The following is a 17,453-nucleotide window of genomic DNA, read 5'->3' on the forward strand; positions in this document are numbered from 1 at the left end:
CCTCCAGGCTTTCAAATGTAGTTGATACTTAACTGCCTAGCAAGCCACTCTCATTTGTACCAAACCACTACAGAAAAGTTGAATCAGATGGACTGCAGTGGTTCAACACTTACTCAAGGGCAGTTAGGGGTGGGCAACAAATGCTGGTTTTGCTCGCAATGCTCACATCCCATGAAAGAATAAAAAAATCTTAGGGATAAAAGCCGACAAATTCCCTAGGACCTGATGACTTGCATGCATCCTGGGGCAAATGACATAGCTACAAAGATGGTGGATGTACTGATTATGATTTTCCAAAATTCTCTGGATTCTAGAGTCTCCCAGCAGATTAGAAGTTAGTGAATGTAACACTGTTATTCAAGAGAGGGAGAGAGAAAAAGAGTGAACTACAAGACAATTAGCCTGACATCAGTCATCAGGAAAATGCTGGAATCTATTAAGGGCATCTTAACAATGCAGTTAGAGAATCTTAACATGATCAGCCAAAGTCAACATGGTTTTCTGAAGGAGAAACAGTGTTTGACAAATGTATTAGTTTTTTTAAGGATGTAACCAATAGGCTAAACAAAGGAGAACCAGTAGATGCAGTATACTTGGACTTCCAACAGGCATTTGATAATGCAAGATAAGGGCTCCTGGAGTTGGGGGCGATCTATTAGCGTAGATGGATGATTGGTTAATAGAAAGGAAGCAGGGCATTTTGATAAATGGGGCATTTTCAAGCAGGAAAGCTGTAAATAGTGGAGTGCTGCAGAGGGTTATGAATTTTTGGAAGCCCAGAGGATTGTGGGCATTCCATTGTTGAGTATGTTAAAAGCTGACACACTGATTTTTGGTCTCTCATGGAACCAAGGGATATGGGGAACAGGTGGGAAAATGGAGCTGAGGCAGAAAATCAGCCACGATTGTACTGGATGGTGGAGCAGGCTTGAAGGGCCCCATGATCAAATCCTGCTCCTATTTCTTTTGTTATTCTGCAAGTTTAGATACTCAGGCTACAGTTTTACTAGCTGAATTTCAGCACAGTAAATATGACTACCTTACCTCGTGAAGACTGTAGGTCTACAGAAAATGGAACTGAACAAAGATTAATGGCTTTCCTTCCATTTGTCAAACCATCCCAGTGAATAAGATGGAGTATCCCATCATTAGTAGCAATGACCAAATCATCCTGCATGGACTGCAAACTGAGAAGAGGGAAAACATTATTAGTATGGAAACATTGATCTATTATAATAAAATTAGAGTGGAATTCGCTAAGTTTATCACTAACAGGAAGATACATGATCCAATTCTAAAATATTCTACTCAACCAACTTGGTTGCGATATTTCTACATTAAAAGTCCTTGTTATTGACTGCATTCACAGACATTAGACATCACTAAATGGAATGAAATGCAATGGCATTCTTCCTGGTGAAATAACAGATTTCAGCACAATACTTGTAAACAAATAAAGACCTGAAAAACATGTCTTCGTACAGAAGTTGGTTAGAGCATGGATAAATCATTGTTGAAGCAAGTGCCATAAATTTTCTTTAAAGAGAATTAAGGAAGGAATTAAAGGTTCTGGACATGCACACTGTCAGAGGAGACATTAAATCAAATCCCCATCTGTCCTAGCAGGTAGAGATAAAAGATTCAATGCCATTTTTCTTCCCTAAGAGCAGGGTTTTTTCCCCCAGTGGTATGTGCAAGCAGGCTACCATTCAACCAATGGCACCAAAAACAGATTATCTGATCACTTATTTCACTATTATTTGTAGCCATTTTGTGCACATCAAAGTCCTATGTTTCACTACATTAGCATCCCTATATTCCTGTGACATCAACAGGAGGGAGGCGCGTAGCTGGTGAGTCTTCTCATTTTTTAAGTAGCAAGGTTGATTGTCTAATTGATAAAGGAATAGCAGGGCTGTTTCGACTTCTAGAGTGCACATCCTGTACTATGTGGGAACCCCAGGACGCTTCCTGTGTCCTGGATAACCATATGTGCAAAAGTGTCTCAATTGCAGCAGCTCGAGTTCCAAGTTTCAGAGCTTGGGCGCAGCTGGTATCACTGCAATGCATCCATGAGGTTGACAGCTTTGTGGATAGCATGTTTATAGATGTGGTAACAGCTTAAGAGTGGTTTGCTCAGTTGTACAGGGAGGCACAAAAGGCAACTGAAAGAGAAATAGTGGTAGGAAATTTGGTAGTTAGGGGAATTGACAGGTGTTTCTGCTGCAGCACATGTGAATCTAGGATGGTATGTTGCTTCCCTGATGCCAGGGTCAAGGATGTCAGTGAATGGCTGGAGAGCACCTTGAAGGGAGAGTGTGAATAGCCAGCAGTCATGGTCTACATCGGTATCAATGACATATGCGAAAAGACAGAAGAGGTCTTGCAGTCAGAATTTAGGGAGCTATGTAGGAAAATGGCAAGGACTTCAAAACTAATAGCCTCCAGATTAATTGCAGTACCACGCGCAAGTGAGCATAGAAATAGTAGGATAAACAGATGAATGCATGGCTGGAAAGCTGGTGCATGAGGGGGCAGGGGTTTAGATGCCTATGATATTGGGACTAGCTGTGGGGAGAGGGCACTTGCACAGGCCAGACAGGGTGCACCTAGACAGAGCTGCGGCCAATTTCCTTACTGGCCAATTTGATAGTGCTATCGGCGAGTGTTTAAATTAACTTGGCAGGAGTGGGAGAACCAGGAGGTAATATCAGAAAGAAATAACAAGGTACACAGAATACTGGGAGAGCCAGATAGTGTGAGAGTAGAAGATAGTTAAGCTATTAGGTGGGTCCAGAGCAAGGGAGAAAGTAATAAAGGCTAAATTAGGGTTACTATGCATGTATGTTAATGTGCGGAGTGTGGTAAATAAGATTGGTGAGTTACAGGTGCATTTTGCCACATGGAAATATTATGCTGTGGCTATAAAAAAGACCTGGCTCAAAGAAGAGTAAGACTGGATATCAAAAATTCCTGGATACAAGGTGTTCAGCAAAGATAGGAAAGGAAGTAAAGAGGCAGGGGTGGCAGTATTAAGGAGAACATTGCAGTGTGAGAGAGCGAGAATGCCCCAGAGGGTTCAAGGATAGAATCTATTTGGCTTGAGCCGAGGAACAAAAAAGGTGCAGTTACATTTGCTCGGCATGGTCTATAGGCCACCAACTAGTAGGGAAGGTGTGGAGAAACAAATTTGCAAGGAAATTACAGAGGTCTAATAATTATATAAAATTATAATGGGGGACTTTAATTATCCAAACATAGACTGGGATAGTCATAGTGTAAAGGGCAGAGGGAGGGGTGAGTTCCTAAAAGTGTGTTAAGAAAAATTTTCTACAGCAGTATGTTTCCAGTCCAATGAGAAAGGAGGCACTGTTAGACCTGATTCTTGGGAATGAGGTGGGTCAAATGTCAGTAGGGGAACATTTAGGATATGATCATTATATCACAAGGTTTAGGCTGGCTATGGAAAGGGTCAAGGAACAACCCAGAGTAGGAATAATTAACTGATGGAAAACCAACTTCAATGGAGTAAGAAGGGATCTGACCCAGGTAAGTTGGAATCAAAGGTTGGCAGGCAAAAGTGTAACTGAACAAAGGGCTGCCTTTAAATAAGATAGTTCAGAAACCACCAAGATATATACCAACAATGGGGAAAGGGACGGCAAACAAACCTAGAGTTCCTTGGATGACAAAAGAGATAGAGATTAAGGTGAAGCAGAAAAAGTGTGTTTATGACAGATGGCAGGTGAATGATACAACAAGCTGACTGCGAAAAGTTCAGAGGGGAAGTGAAAAAGCAAATAAGAGAAGCAAAGACAGAAAATGAAAAGAGACTGGCAGCTGACATGAGGGAATCCAAAAGTCTTCTAGAGGCATATCATGGCAAAAGAGTGGTAAACAGGACCTATTAGGAACCAAACAGAGAATTTACGCATGGAGCCAGGTGACATGGCCGAGGTATTGAATTAATACTTCTCATCTGTCTTGACCAAGGAAGAAGATGCTGTGCATTCAGTTGCAGATCATCTAAAGTCTTGAATGAGTAGGATGATCCTGAGCCTACAGGTAGCAGGATATCTATCAATGCTGTCTTGGGCATCTGGTTAAGTCCAAATAGCAAAGTATTTACAGCATAGAAACATGTCATTTGGCCTAACAGGTTCATGCCTATCGACATAAGCCTTCTCTCACACTTCTTCATCTAACCCCATCGGCATATCCTTCTAATTCTTTCTCCCTTGTGTCTAGCTTCCCCTTAATTGCATTTATGCCATTTGTCATATGCCAACTACTCCTTATGTAGCAAGTTCCACATTCTAAGCACTCTCTGGGTAAAGAAGCGCCTCCTGAACAACCTATTGGATTTATTCGTGATTATCTTATACTTATAGCTCCTAATTCTCATCTCCCCTGCAAGTGGAAACATCTCTATGTCTACCCTGCCAAACCTTTACATAATCTTAAAGACCTCTGTTATTTCATCCCAAAGTCTTCGCTTCTGTAGAGAAAAAAGCCCCAACCTGCTCAATCTTTCATGAAAGTCATAACCTCTGTTCTGGTATCATTCCAGTAAATCTTTTTGCATCTTTTCCATATATATATCTAAGTCCTTTTTATAATACGGAAACCAAAACTACTCAAAGCACACCAAGTGTGGTCTAACCAAGGTTCTATATAAGTTTAACATAACTTTTTTGCTTTCAATTCTGTTCCTCTACAAATGAATCTCAGTGCTTTTAGTTCTTTTGATGGCCTGACTAATCTCTGACTTCTTTAAGTGACATTTATCCATACCCACAGATCCTTACATTCTTCTACCTATTTAGACACATGTTTTCTAAGGAGTATAGGATCTCCCTACTCTTCCTATCAAAATGTACTGCCTCACATTTATCTATATTGAGGTTAATTTGACAATTACACTTTCTTCCTCAGTTAAATAAGTAGGCTTTATCATTACTGAAAGTGTACGTCTCTTCTCTATCAGCCCAAAAAGCTCTACAGATGTGGATTTTGTTTGGCAGATTGGTGGATTTCAAGGCGTGCCAGATACCTAGCTGAGCAAAGCAAAATCCAGTGAAAGAGGGATGAAAAAAAAAATAGCTTTTGCGATTGGCAATAACAGAAGTAAGTTGACCACCCAACAACAATAAATATGAGATAACAGAAACTACAAAAAGAACTGAAATAAAAGCAAAAAAGTGTTATAACGATAAAGCAGGTTCCGTCCATCATGGCAAGAGAAAATGAGCAAACATTTCAGTGTAGGCTTCATCAAAAGGGTGCTTAGATAAAGATTCCATACCTGAAACACAACCAATTTGCAATTCTTAGGTGTTAGCAGACCCAGTACACATTTCCAAGATTTTTCTATTTATCGGAGTTTATACTTCAAGTCCATGCAAACTGGCCCTAGAAATAGCTGCCCGATACAAGGAAACAGTGAACTGGGATAATGAAGCAGCACCAATAACCTGCACCTAAGGGTGTAGTGCTATTGGAGCACTACTCTGGCACCTCCTGAGTACCGCTGGATGATAAACTCTGCTGACTGGCCATCTGTTCTGTTGCTTCATATCCGGTTGTAATGGCAGTGTGGTTGAGGCAATGTGGTCAGAGGTCAGGCTGGCTTGGTCCAAGCAGCAGTGGGAGCTGATGTTACAGGGTACGGGGATGGAGGAACAGGTCCAGGAGGGCAGCTTGGACACCAGGTTGTACCCGCTTCCGTGCAGCTCAAACACCTGGAGCTGGGAGCTGGTCTGCAGTAGCTGCCACCTGAGTTGTGCAGTCTGAGCCAGTTCCGGAGCCTGGTACTCGGATCAAATCGGCTGGCTGGTCCTCTGCTGAGCTGGGCCACCCGCCAAGCCTTCCGGATCCTCAATGCGTTTGGGGATGAGCTTGGCTCCCTGCCTGACAGCTTGGGCCTCCTGGAGCAGCTCAGCAGCCTGAACTTGAGTACTATCTGCCTGAGCCAGCTTCTCCCCCTGCCTTGGTCACTGCCTCCGCCTCAGCAGCCTGTGTGTCTGGGAACCAACTGCAGGACCTGCTCAGGGACATCTTCCAGCCTGGCCTCTCCCTTCTGAACCCCATCTCTGCCTCTAATAACCTGATCAAGGAGCTACCGCCTGGAGTTAGTCACTTAACAGTCCTTAGAATGAGTATCAGCTCAATATACACAGTCTTTAATCACCTTTCTATAGTGATAGAGATTATCCTTAAATAGTTATATTTTTAATAACCTTTCTATCGTATGGCAGCCAAAACTGTGACCTATTCTCTCAATGTGGCCCACAGTGCTTTGTTAGAGTTCTTTATTCTTTCATGGGATGTGGGCAACACTAGCAAGGCCAGTATTTATTCTGAAGAGTCATATTGGACTCAAATGTTCACTGTTTCTCTCTCCACAAATGCTGCCAGACTTGGGCTTTTCCAGCATTGTGTTTTTATTCCAGCATTTATTGCCCTAATTACCCTTGAGAAGGTAGTGGCAAGCCACCTTCTTGGCATCTGAGTGCCAGGGTTCGGGTGAATATCGCGTTTGCCGAATTCCAAAGGTAGTTGCTGGGACGATGGTTCCTTTCATGGGGCAATGTAGAACTAGGCGGCACAGTTTAAAGATAGGGGTTTCCGTTTAAGACAGAGGGGCGAGGAATTTCTTCTCTGAGGGTTGCCAGAGTTTGGAATTCTCGTTCACAGAGCAGTGGAGGCTGGGTCATGAGTATATTCAAGGCTGAGTTAGACAGATTTTTCATCGACAAGAGAGTCAAGGGTTACGCGGGTTGGAGGTTGCCGGCAAGAAATGAAGTTAAGGCCACAATCAGTTCAGCCATGATCTTGCTGAATGGCGGAGCAGGCTTAATGGGCCGAATTACCTACTCCTGCTCCCATTTCTTATGATCTTATATGCCCCATTTGATTTTACTTTCCACTGATCTCAGTGGAATCCACTCCATTAATTGTCTAACTGGATTTTCAATCTGCAAGATTGGTGTTGATTTTAGTCCTCACTGCTTCCAATATTGAAGCTACTCATTTCCAGCAGTAACAAATACAGGGGGATTTGGCGCATTGATGGCAACAGTCAGAACTGGAGGGAAACCGTTTTGCAACCACATGGGGCAGTGTGACTTGTGACACAGAGGCGGCCATCACAGAGGCCATGTTGAGTGATTTCTACTGCATTATTATATGGGGCACAAGGGCAAGTTTGGCTACGAGTTCCTGAAGTTCAGGCTGGATGGTAAGAATTGACTGGAATGCCTGCAGCTTGCAATATGGCTGTGAATCTGGAACCTGGGGAGGTTAAGAGGTAACAGAGTGAAGGCTGCGCCCAGGGTCCAGGGCCTCACGCTGCTGCTGTTGAATGTCTCTGAGTCAATGTGCAGCAGCAGCAACAGTAGTATCCCTCCTGTACAGCTCCCTTACTGTAAAAATAAATGCAGACCTTACAACTCCTTGTACACATCTCTTATAAACCAACATTTCAGTGCTTTTGAAGCTCAAGACTCCTGCAGCGCTAGCCTACTGAACATTAATTCCTTGGAATTAATGGCCTGAGGATGCAAAATGCAGTTTAATGTTTGTATTCACTGCTAGCAGCTTTACATGGAATTTACAGCACAGAAAAGGGCCGTGTGGCCCACCTCATCTATGTTGGTGTTTAAGTTCCACACAAGCCTCCTCCCACCTTTCTTGATCACACTATCAGGGTAACCTTCAGCTTCTTTCTTCCTCGTGTTTATCAAGTTCCTTGAAAGTATCTATGCTAGAATCATAGAATGGTTACAGCACATAAGGAGGCCATTCAGCACATTGTCTTTGTGTCAGTTCTCTGCAACGGCAACTCAGCTAGTCCCATTCCGTGACCTTTCCCCTGTAGCCCTCTAAAATCTTTTCCCTTCAGATAATTATCCAGTTCTCCTTTTGAAAACCGCAAATGAATCTATCTCCACCATACGTTCAGGCAGAGCATTCCAGATTCAAACCACTAGCTGCATAAAGAAGTTTCTCCTCATGTCACTTCTGGCTCTTTTGTTAATCACCTTGGGGTTCACGACCTTCTGCCGATGGGAACAGTTTCTCCATATTTATGCTAGCCAGACCCCTCATGATCTTGAGCATGTCTAACAATCTTCTCTCAACTTTCTCTTCTCCAAGGAGAACAGCCCCAGCTTCGTCAATCTATCCACATAATTGAAGTCCCATCCTCGGAACCATTCTCCTAAATCTTTCTTGCAACGCTTTCTAAAACCTTCACATTCTTCCGTTGAGGCTGAACCACTGTCTCATGGAGGTTCACAACTTATTTGCTTTTGTACTCTGTGCCCCGATTTATAAAACCCAGGATTCAGTATAATTTAACTGCTTTCTCAACCTGCCCTGCCACCTTTAATGATTTGTGCACATAAGGCACCCAAATCCCTCGGCTCCTGCATTTCCTTTAGAACTGTACACTTTATTTGATGTCATCTATCCTCGTTCTTCTGACCAAAACGTATCATTTCACACTTCTCTACATGAAATTTCATCTGCCACATGCCTGCCCATTCCACCAGTCTGTCTATATCCTCTTGAAATCTCTCACTATCGGTCCTCACAGTTCACAATACTTTCAAGTCTTGCATCATCTTCAAATTTTAAAAATGTGCCCTGTACACTCAGGTCCAGATTATCAATATAAATCAAGAAAAGCAGTGTACCCCCTCTATATACCATCACCCAGTCAGAAGTAGGTTTTCTGTAATTCATGTCTTTAATAGGCTTGAATTAAATAACTAAACTGCCGCATAATTAAATTCCAGCTATGCTAAAGACTAATGATTCAAAATACCTCATGCCTACTGGCACTAATATTTTTCACTTAAAAAGCATAGTTATACTGATATTTGGGGACTCAAATGATGAATGCATAAGAAAACAACGTAATAGTAGATTTAGAAATGGTATGGCCAGCACAGTTTCTTAGATCCCCTGCACCTCAAAATTTGTCACTGTACCATCGGTCCGCAGCTGCTTCCCTTCTGGGCTTGCTACCATAAACTATAACAAAAACCAGCTATGCTCCTTATTCTTGACTTTTAGTGCGCAATTAACCTTCAGAGTGATAGGAATGGTGCATTAGAAATTGACTGCAGACCGCCAGTGTAGAGTTGCTCTGTTTCCGTAGGAACTAAAACCACTTGGTTCTTTGGCCTGTAAATTTATGCACTAATTTTCCAGGTCACACTTAAGAACCAAAAGTCCAGAATGCTGTGTGCACCAGAATGTCAGAACATGCAACAATGTTAATATTTATATAATCTACCATGATAAATGCAGATCTTCAAGTCAACAGCCAGTGTATATTGCTCTTTAATGACACTTTTACTCATAAGCACCAAATAAAACATTAAAATATGTGATCTTATTTACATGCACTGCACAAATATTCATCCAAATCCTGGGTTAAAACTGCTCTATACTTCAACAACAGGTGGCTAACACGGGGAAATGAGATTAAATGATTAAGTGAGTGGAGGTCTTGACTAAGCATTATAAACAAAATTACTCTCTACTATATTAAAAGGAAGTCAGAATATACACCAAGGCAAATCTAGCAGGAGCATTAGAAGCTGCCCTTATCCTGCCTTATTGGCTGGAATTCCACCGATTGTTCCATTACAATACATGGGTTAACATAAAGCAAAATGAAAAGCCCACCCACATATCAGGCTCACAGATAAACCACTGCACTCCAGTGGCAAGTAGTAAGAATAAAAATGAAGGAAAATGCAGTCACAATGTATGAAGATCTTAAAGTGTTTTTTTTAAATTCCATGTTACAATCACAAGGTGAAATAATGAAGTTTAATGATTCTTAGGAGCAGCAAACATGTTACACAATCCCACAAATAAACGGAATTAGACGACCCCCCACCTTGAAATGGTTTGATAATTTTTAAATGTAATTTGATATTAGAAATCAGAATGATTCGTCAGATTATAGGCGATACATGTCAACTTCAAATCAAGAGGCAGGAGAAGAAATGAAAGGAGAAAATCAAGAATGACTCTGATAAATGTAAGGTATGTATGAAAAGGGCTTCTTAGGGTCTGAATTTCACATTTGAAAATTGTTTTATAATTTCAGTTCACGATCCCCCTATTAAGGCTACTTTCCACTTGGCACAAGGCTCCAGCACTGTTATACATGGCAAAACTCAAGTCTTGTTATATCATAGCTTTCCCCTCAATACTTCTGGCAAAATATAATTAACTCCAATTAGATGAATCATCATAAATTACATCTAGTAAAATTAAACTTTAATCTTAGAGGCAATTTCAAAGTCAAAGTCCCCAATGCATCATGAACAAACAATGGTTATTTAAAAAAATTACAAAGCAATTTGTAATAGAAGATAAAAGCAAAAAACTGTGGATGCTGGAAATCCAAAACAAAAACACCTGGAAAAACTCAATAATAGAAGAGACTGGGAATGTTCAAGCATTACCTTGTGATTTTTGCTTGGAAATCAAGCACTTTCTTCATCTCCACAGTTAGGGATGGAGCGCACTGTTCCTCCTTGTAACCTGGAGTTACTTTCACTCTTGGATTTCCTCTATTAAAAATAAGTCAGTTTGTTAAAGCGATATGTAATCCCATTTACACACTGCAAGTATTCATATAAATATAGAGTAAAACCATCGTGTAATGGCAAGTGACAAGCAAAAGGGAAAGGGTAATCTCAGCAAGTGGAGGCTTTGGTCAACAAAATTACTTTCTACTATAAAATCCATTTTAATCCGTTAGGGTTTAAAAAATGAGATTTAAAAAGCTGGACATGTTGATAATTTTTGACATAAACAAACAATGGCATAAAATTTCCACTGTCTCTTATATCCCTTTCTATAAAATGGGAATGCTTACAGAAGTTTTAACCTGATACGGTAATTGAGATTATTCATACTGGTTGGTGTGGAAACAATAAAAAGTAGTGAACCTTTGACATTGATAAATTAGACAAACCAGACTGCCCATTGTTTATCAAAAGGGGACATTAACAATGAATTAATCTTATCGCTCACTGAAAGACAGTGATGTACAGAGCTTGTTGCTCATAACAACCTTTGACCCAGAAGCAATATAGTAAGGAAAATATGTAATTTCTTTAAAATTACCAATCCCACAGACATTTTAAAAAATATTTGAAAAGGATCTTTTAAGAGTTTACATCAATTGTAATTTCCTTGAAGAAGGAATGCTGCCCATCTGATCTGGCAATCCTTGACCTGGAAGCAGTACCAACAGGAGGAAGATACAAAAGCCATGCAGGCAGAAGAGAAGATAGGAGTCACTGCTGTAAAGATGATGATAAAGCTACAGGGAGGCGATCAGCACATAGGTGCAGACACAAAAAGAAAGTGAACAAAGATGGAAAAAGGAACACAATTATCACGAGAAGCAAATCACTCCCAGGAAGAGGTCAGTTGTTTGCTGTTCAGCAGAAAAGGAGATAGGAGCTCTTGGAGGCACTGTGTGAATTGGCTAAAAATGTCTAAAACCCGAAAGGCTGTTTGAATAGCTTGGAGACGCTAAAAGGCTGGGTATTTTACCAGGGTAGCCAAACTGTGAACTGGGATGTTATTGGTTGGTTGCTTGAAACAAAACTCTGGAAAGCTACACTATCAGGGCTGTTGTGACCCGAGGGGGAGGAGGTTTGTAGAAGTGTGCCTTGCTGATTAGAATCATACCAGTGAAACAAGGAGGTGAAAGCTGCTGTCGGATTGGACTCCTAACTTACCCTGTGAACAAAGAACAGAATATTCTGCAACTGTGTAACAATGTACTGCCACATATCTGCAGGGAGTCTTGCGGGTGCTTGTGGTTGTATCTTTACTGGATCGACTATTTAAACTGAAATTTGCATTTTTATTTGAGTATCATTTGCCTGTTAATTCATGTTTAATTTGCTTTGATGCTGATTCATGTTAATGTAAAAGCTACAAAAAGTGGAATCCTGTTGGTAATTTCTTCATTTGGGGGTCATTAAGTAAATTTGGTTATTTTGGTTTATGGTCCCCCACAGGGATCGTAACAAGCTGAAACCAGTCAGCTTTGATCAATTCCAGGTTAGGGAACAAATAAAATGGAGACACAAGTTTAGATTACCAAGCTTAAAGCTAAACCATTTTCATTACAAAATCTGTACCTATTTCATATATTGAACGAGCACCTTGGAAAACAACTAGCAAACTGCTTCTCAGAATGAAGTTAATAATCAGAAGGTTCTCACTTAAAGAGTGGTAATTTCAGAGTCTTTATGTTTAAAAAAGCTTGCCCGGTTCATGCCAGACGACTGTTAGCTGGAGGCCATAATGGCCTGAAAGATCAGTAAGGAGAGTAGTCTGAAAATCTCATGTACAGTTTGATCTCAAACTTCACCTTCCCTGCTGAAAGAGAATAGTAATGAAATGGGAGAAAAGGGTAGGGATAACATTACAACAGATCGGTTAGGGACCTGCTAACATTCCCATCTCTTTAATGCCATCACCAAAGAACTTGCAATTCAATATGACATTAGCAAAAGGACCGTCAAGACCAAGCAAGTAATTCCTCTTGAAAAACAATGTTCTAAATCCTTCTAAATCCTTGGAACATGCATAATTCAACATGTATTTGATACGTACACTCAGGCTGTTAATCAATTGGAAGAATGTCTTCTCAAAGTACCAAATCAACTACTACAAATTAGTTTACTCAGCTTCCTCATTGGAAGAAGGGAAGAGTGGCTTACTACAGTCACCCCGTATTTACTTGATACACGTCCAAATTCAGAATTAATGGTGGATGGTGAAAAATATTTGTAAGCCATTTAGAAAGCTCACCAACACCTATCATGAAGAAATTCTAAAACCAAAATCAGTTAACATGTGCCAGCATGAAAACATTTAATATGAATATCAGTGTTGATTCTATGTAACTCATTACATAGATCGGGAAGGGGGACAGATAGAAGTAGAGAGAAAGGAAAAGACAAATGGGGAGTTGGCTGTTGCAGGTTTGTCTGCCTGCTTTTTTGTTTCAGTTGTGGTTCAGTTGGTAGCAATCTTACATCTGATTAAGAAGGTTCCAGTCTCAGGACTTGAGCACAAAAATCTAGAATAACATTCCAGTGCAGTCCAACACCCAATTTTACAAATACAGCCTAATGGTTCAAGATCCTGATGAGCCCCCAATTTTGTTATGATCCTAGTAAGGGCCAATAACATGGAAATGAACATCCCAAACAACCCCAACATAAGAAATCGATGGACAAGATTTCACTTTTTAATACTTTTACTGTAAACAAAAACAACAAAAAATAAACATGAACTAACATGCAAATTGTATGCAGCAAGATCCCACAAGCGGTAATGTAACAATGACCAGATAGTCTGTTTATAATGTTAATTACAGGATAAATATTGGCCAGGATATTAGGGATAACTCCGCTGCTCTTCTTCAAAATAGTTCCAGGGATCTTTTACATCGATGTGAGGAGGAGACGGGGCCTGAGTTTAACGCCTCACCTGAAAGAATCATGCTCCCTCAGGACTGCACTGGAATGTCATTCTAGATTTTTGTGCTCAAGTCCTGAGACTGGAACCTTCTTAATCAGATGTAAGATTGCTACCAACTGAGCCACAGCTGAAACAAAAAAGCAGGCAGACAAATATGCAACAGCCAGCTTCCCACCTGTCTTTTCCTTTCTCTCTACCTCCATCTGCCCCCCTTCCCGATCTATGTAATGAGATACATGCAATTAGAAGCAAGAAAAATACGCCTACAATGCCCAAGTGGGCTTAAAATAGGCATCCCTGCTGTATGTAGGACAATAAAAATGTGGGACTTAAAATTTTTCTTTTTGTCTTTTTAAAACATTTACCAGTTTAAGTTCTTCCAAACACATTTGTAAAGTGATAAAACAGACTGCAGGGTCAAAATAATTCTCCCCCACCTACTCCCTACCATCCCCCAGGGTTCTGAGATTTTCTCGAAGGTTACTTTTTGATGTTGAGAGGCTGGTTTTTGATTTTCGGGGGCTCCTTAGATCTAAAGATTTAAGTTAGAATCCAAACTGTTCTCGAAACAGGAATTTGCAAACTCGCTCTATGCTTACATGACTGATATTAAAGCAAACTCAAGGCCTGGAAAAGGTTGGGCTCTTTTGGATCGACTGATAAGATACCAGGGCTGGTTGGGAAGCATCCAAGGATACTGAATGAAGTGAGAGTGGAAACTGTGGAGACACTGGCCATAAATTTTCCAGTTTTCCTTAGACTCGGCAGAGGTACCAGAGGACTGGAGAAATTCAAATGTTACACCCTTGTTCAAAAAAGGGTGTAAAGATAAGACCAGCAACTACAAGCCAGTCAGGTCAACTCCAGTGGTGGGGAAGCTTCTAAACATTATTCTGGACAAAATTAAGAGTCACTTAGGTAAATGCCGATTAACTGAGGTAACAGAAAAGGTTGATGAGAATAATGCTGTTGATATGGTGTACATGGACTTCCAAAGGCATTTGATAAAGTGCTGCACAACACTTGTGGGAAAAGTTACAGCTCATGGAATAAAAGGGACAGTAGCAACATGGATACAAAATTGGTTGAGTGACAGGAAACAGTAATGGTTAATGGACTTTTTTTGGACTGGAGGAAGTAATAGAATTCCCATTGTTGGGACCCTTTCCCTTCTTGATGTATATTAATGACACAGACTGTGGTGTACATGACACAATTTCAAAATTTGTGAATGATACAAAACTTGGAAGCATTGTGAACTGTGAAGAGGATAATGTAGAAAATCAAAAGGACATAAGTTGGTGGAATGGGTGCACAAGTGGCAGATGGAATTTAATGTGGAGAAATGTGAAGCAAGACATATTGGTAGAAAGAATGCACAGAGACAATATAAATTAAAGGGCACAATTCTAAAGGGGGTGCAGGAGCAGGGGGACCCAGGTGTAAATGTGCATAAATCATTGAAGGTGACAGGACAAGTTAAGAGTGCAATTGATAAAGTATACAGTATCCTAGGCTTTATTAATAGGGGCATGGAGTATAAAAGCAAGGAAGTTATGTTAAATTTGTATCGGTACTGGTTCGATCTCAACTGGAGTATTACGGCCAGGTCTAGGCGCCATTCTTTAGGAAAGATATAAAGGCATTAGAGAAAATGCAGACAATATTCATGAGAATGGTCCCAGGGATGAGAAACTTCAGTTACATAGATAAATTGGAGAAGTTGGGACTATTTTCATTGGAGAAAGGGTTGAGAGGAGATTTGATAGAGGTATTCAAAATCATGTGGGATCTGGACAGAGTAAACGGGGAAAAACTGTTCCCATGTTGGAAGGATCAAGAATCAGAGGGCACAGATTAAAGGTAATTGGCAAAAGAAGCAATGGCAACATGAGGAAAATCTATTCCACATGAGTGGCTAGGATCTTGAATGCACTGCCTGAGAGTGCAGGAGGGGCAGGGTCAATCAAAGCATTCAAGAGAGAATTGGGTTATTACTTGAAAATGAAGAATGTGCAGGGCTAGGGGCAGAAAGTAGGGGAATGACACTAGGTAAATTGCTCCGACAGAGGGTATGTGCAGACCCGATGGGCTGAACGACCACCTTCTGTGCAATAACAATTCCATGATTCTGTGACAAGACTCCCAACATTTTCTACAGATCAAACCATTTTTTTCAAAAAAAGTAAACATGTGCATCGACAGTCAAAAAGAGCTTGTATACAGCCACTTCTATAGCAGAAACATTTAAAGAAAAATCTATGGGGAAAAGAAAAAACTGGATTTCCTCCACAATATTTTTCTCCCTCTACCTCAGATCTCTCTAAATATTATTCCAAAAATTATTTATTGGACAAATATAAAAGAGGAAGAAAGCCATTGGAAAGGATTCAACTTTTCTTTTTTGTTTGATTATTGCTGTTCCACCAGTAGTTTGTAAAATCGAAAGCCAGGCCTATTTTAGAGGGAAAAATAAAGTTTAAAAATATGTTGGGAAATCATTTGCATAATAAACAAAGTTGTTGTTAGTGTGAAAGTGAGCAATGCTGCCTTTGCCCATGCCCTCCAATCATAGCTTCTGTCTCTGGAGGAGCAGCAATATCGGGAGAGAGGGAACATTTGGAGGTGCCATAATGTAAAGTAATATCATGCAGGTGAAACCTTAAATTTTTGGCCCTGTTTTTGCTTTCTTATGGCCTACTTGTGACGTTGAGGGCAAATTCACCCGCTGCCCCTGCATTTTGAAACCCGGTATGTGCAATTATGTGAATACAAACCTTTTACCTCCCTCTTAAACTGACTTGTAACACAAAAGTGAAACAAAACAATTCACTAAACAATCAAAATTGACTCTAAGCAGCTACGGTGCAATAGGGTGCAAAGATGCCAGTTATCGACTTTCCAATGCTCACCATATTAATTCTGACTTCATGCAATCCAAGCTCTTGTAGTATGCTTTCTGATATAAATACGATTCCTAGTTCAGATGAATTTTATTCAATGTTTACGACATTAGCTAAGGATGCCAACTAGCATCCTTCATGGGGAGGTGGTGGTGTAGGGGTATTGTCACTAGACTGGTAATCCAGGTCCCCAGGGTAATGCTCTGGGGACCTGAGTTCGAATCCCACCACGGCAAACGGTGGAATTGAATTCAGTAAAAATCTGGAATCAAATGTCTAATGATGGCCATTGTCGATTGTTGTAAAAATCCATCTGATTCACTAATGCCCTTTAGTGAAGGGAATCTGCCTAAACATGTGACCGTGATCCGCAGTAATGTGGTTGACTCTTAAATGCCCTCTGAAATGGCATAGGAAGCTACTCAAGTCAATAAAAAGTCATCCGAAATGACAATATTAAACCCAGCCCTATCTACCCCTAAGCCCTCTTACTAACATCTGGGGGCATTCCCAGACTAACAGTGAGTCATACTCTCGTATCTTGAATCGTATCTTGCAGATCACCACCTGTCCCACCGGCAAGACAGACACAGCAGGCACATATACAGTCGGGACGGAATTGCGCTGGGAGCCCTCAACATTGACTCCGGGCCCCCTGAAGTCTCATCAGCTAAAACAAGAGCAAGGAAACCTCCTGATGATTACCACACATCACCCCACCCACCTCCACCTCAGCTGATGAATCAGTACCACTTGGGGAAAGCACTGAGGGTGACAAGGGTGCAGAATGTGCTCTGGGTGGGGGACTTCAATGTCCATCACCAAGGGTGGCTCGGTAGCACCACCAAAGACCAAGCTGGCAGAGTCTTAAAGGGCGTAGCTGCTAGACTAGGTCTACTTCAGCCAACAAAGGGAAAAACAAACTCATCCTCACCAACCTGTCTGCCGCAGATGCAACCATCGCAACCGTCCATGACAGTTTCGGTAGGAGTGGCTACCGCACAGTCCTTG

General features: G+C 41.0%; 1 protein-coding gene across 3 annotated transcripts in view; it reads right to left on the reverse strand.

Moving 5' to 3' along the window:
- ric1 (RIC1 homolog, RAB6A GEF complex partner 1) overlaps positions 1-17,453 on the reverse strand; it is a 166,463-nt gene that overhangs the window by 65,366 nt on the left and 83,644 nt on the right. For 2 of the 3 annotated variants that reach the window (XM_078570577.1, XM_078570576.1), the window contains exons 4-5: positions 10,491-10,598; positions 1,045-1,187 (exon numbers count right to left, since the gene is read on the reverse strand). In XM_078570577.1, the coding sequence (XP_078426703.1) occupies positions 1,045-1,187; positions 10,491-10,598 (251 nt within the window). Of the gene's footprint in view, positions 1-1,044; positions 1,188-10,490; positions 10,599-17,453 lie in introns of those variants that run through there. The other variant, XM_078570578.1, reaches the window with a different exon arrangement.

Source organism: Cetorhinus maximus, chromosome 2, assembly GCF_964194155.1.
Source record: "Cetorhinus maximus chromosome 2, sCetMax3.hap1.1, whole genome shotgun sequence".
Classification (NCBI taxonomy): Eukaryota; Metazoa; Chordata; class Chondrichthyes; order Lamniformes; family Cetorhinidae; genus Cetorhinus; species Cetorhinus maximus.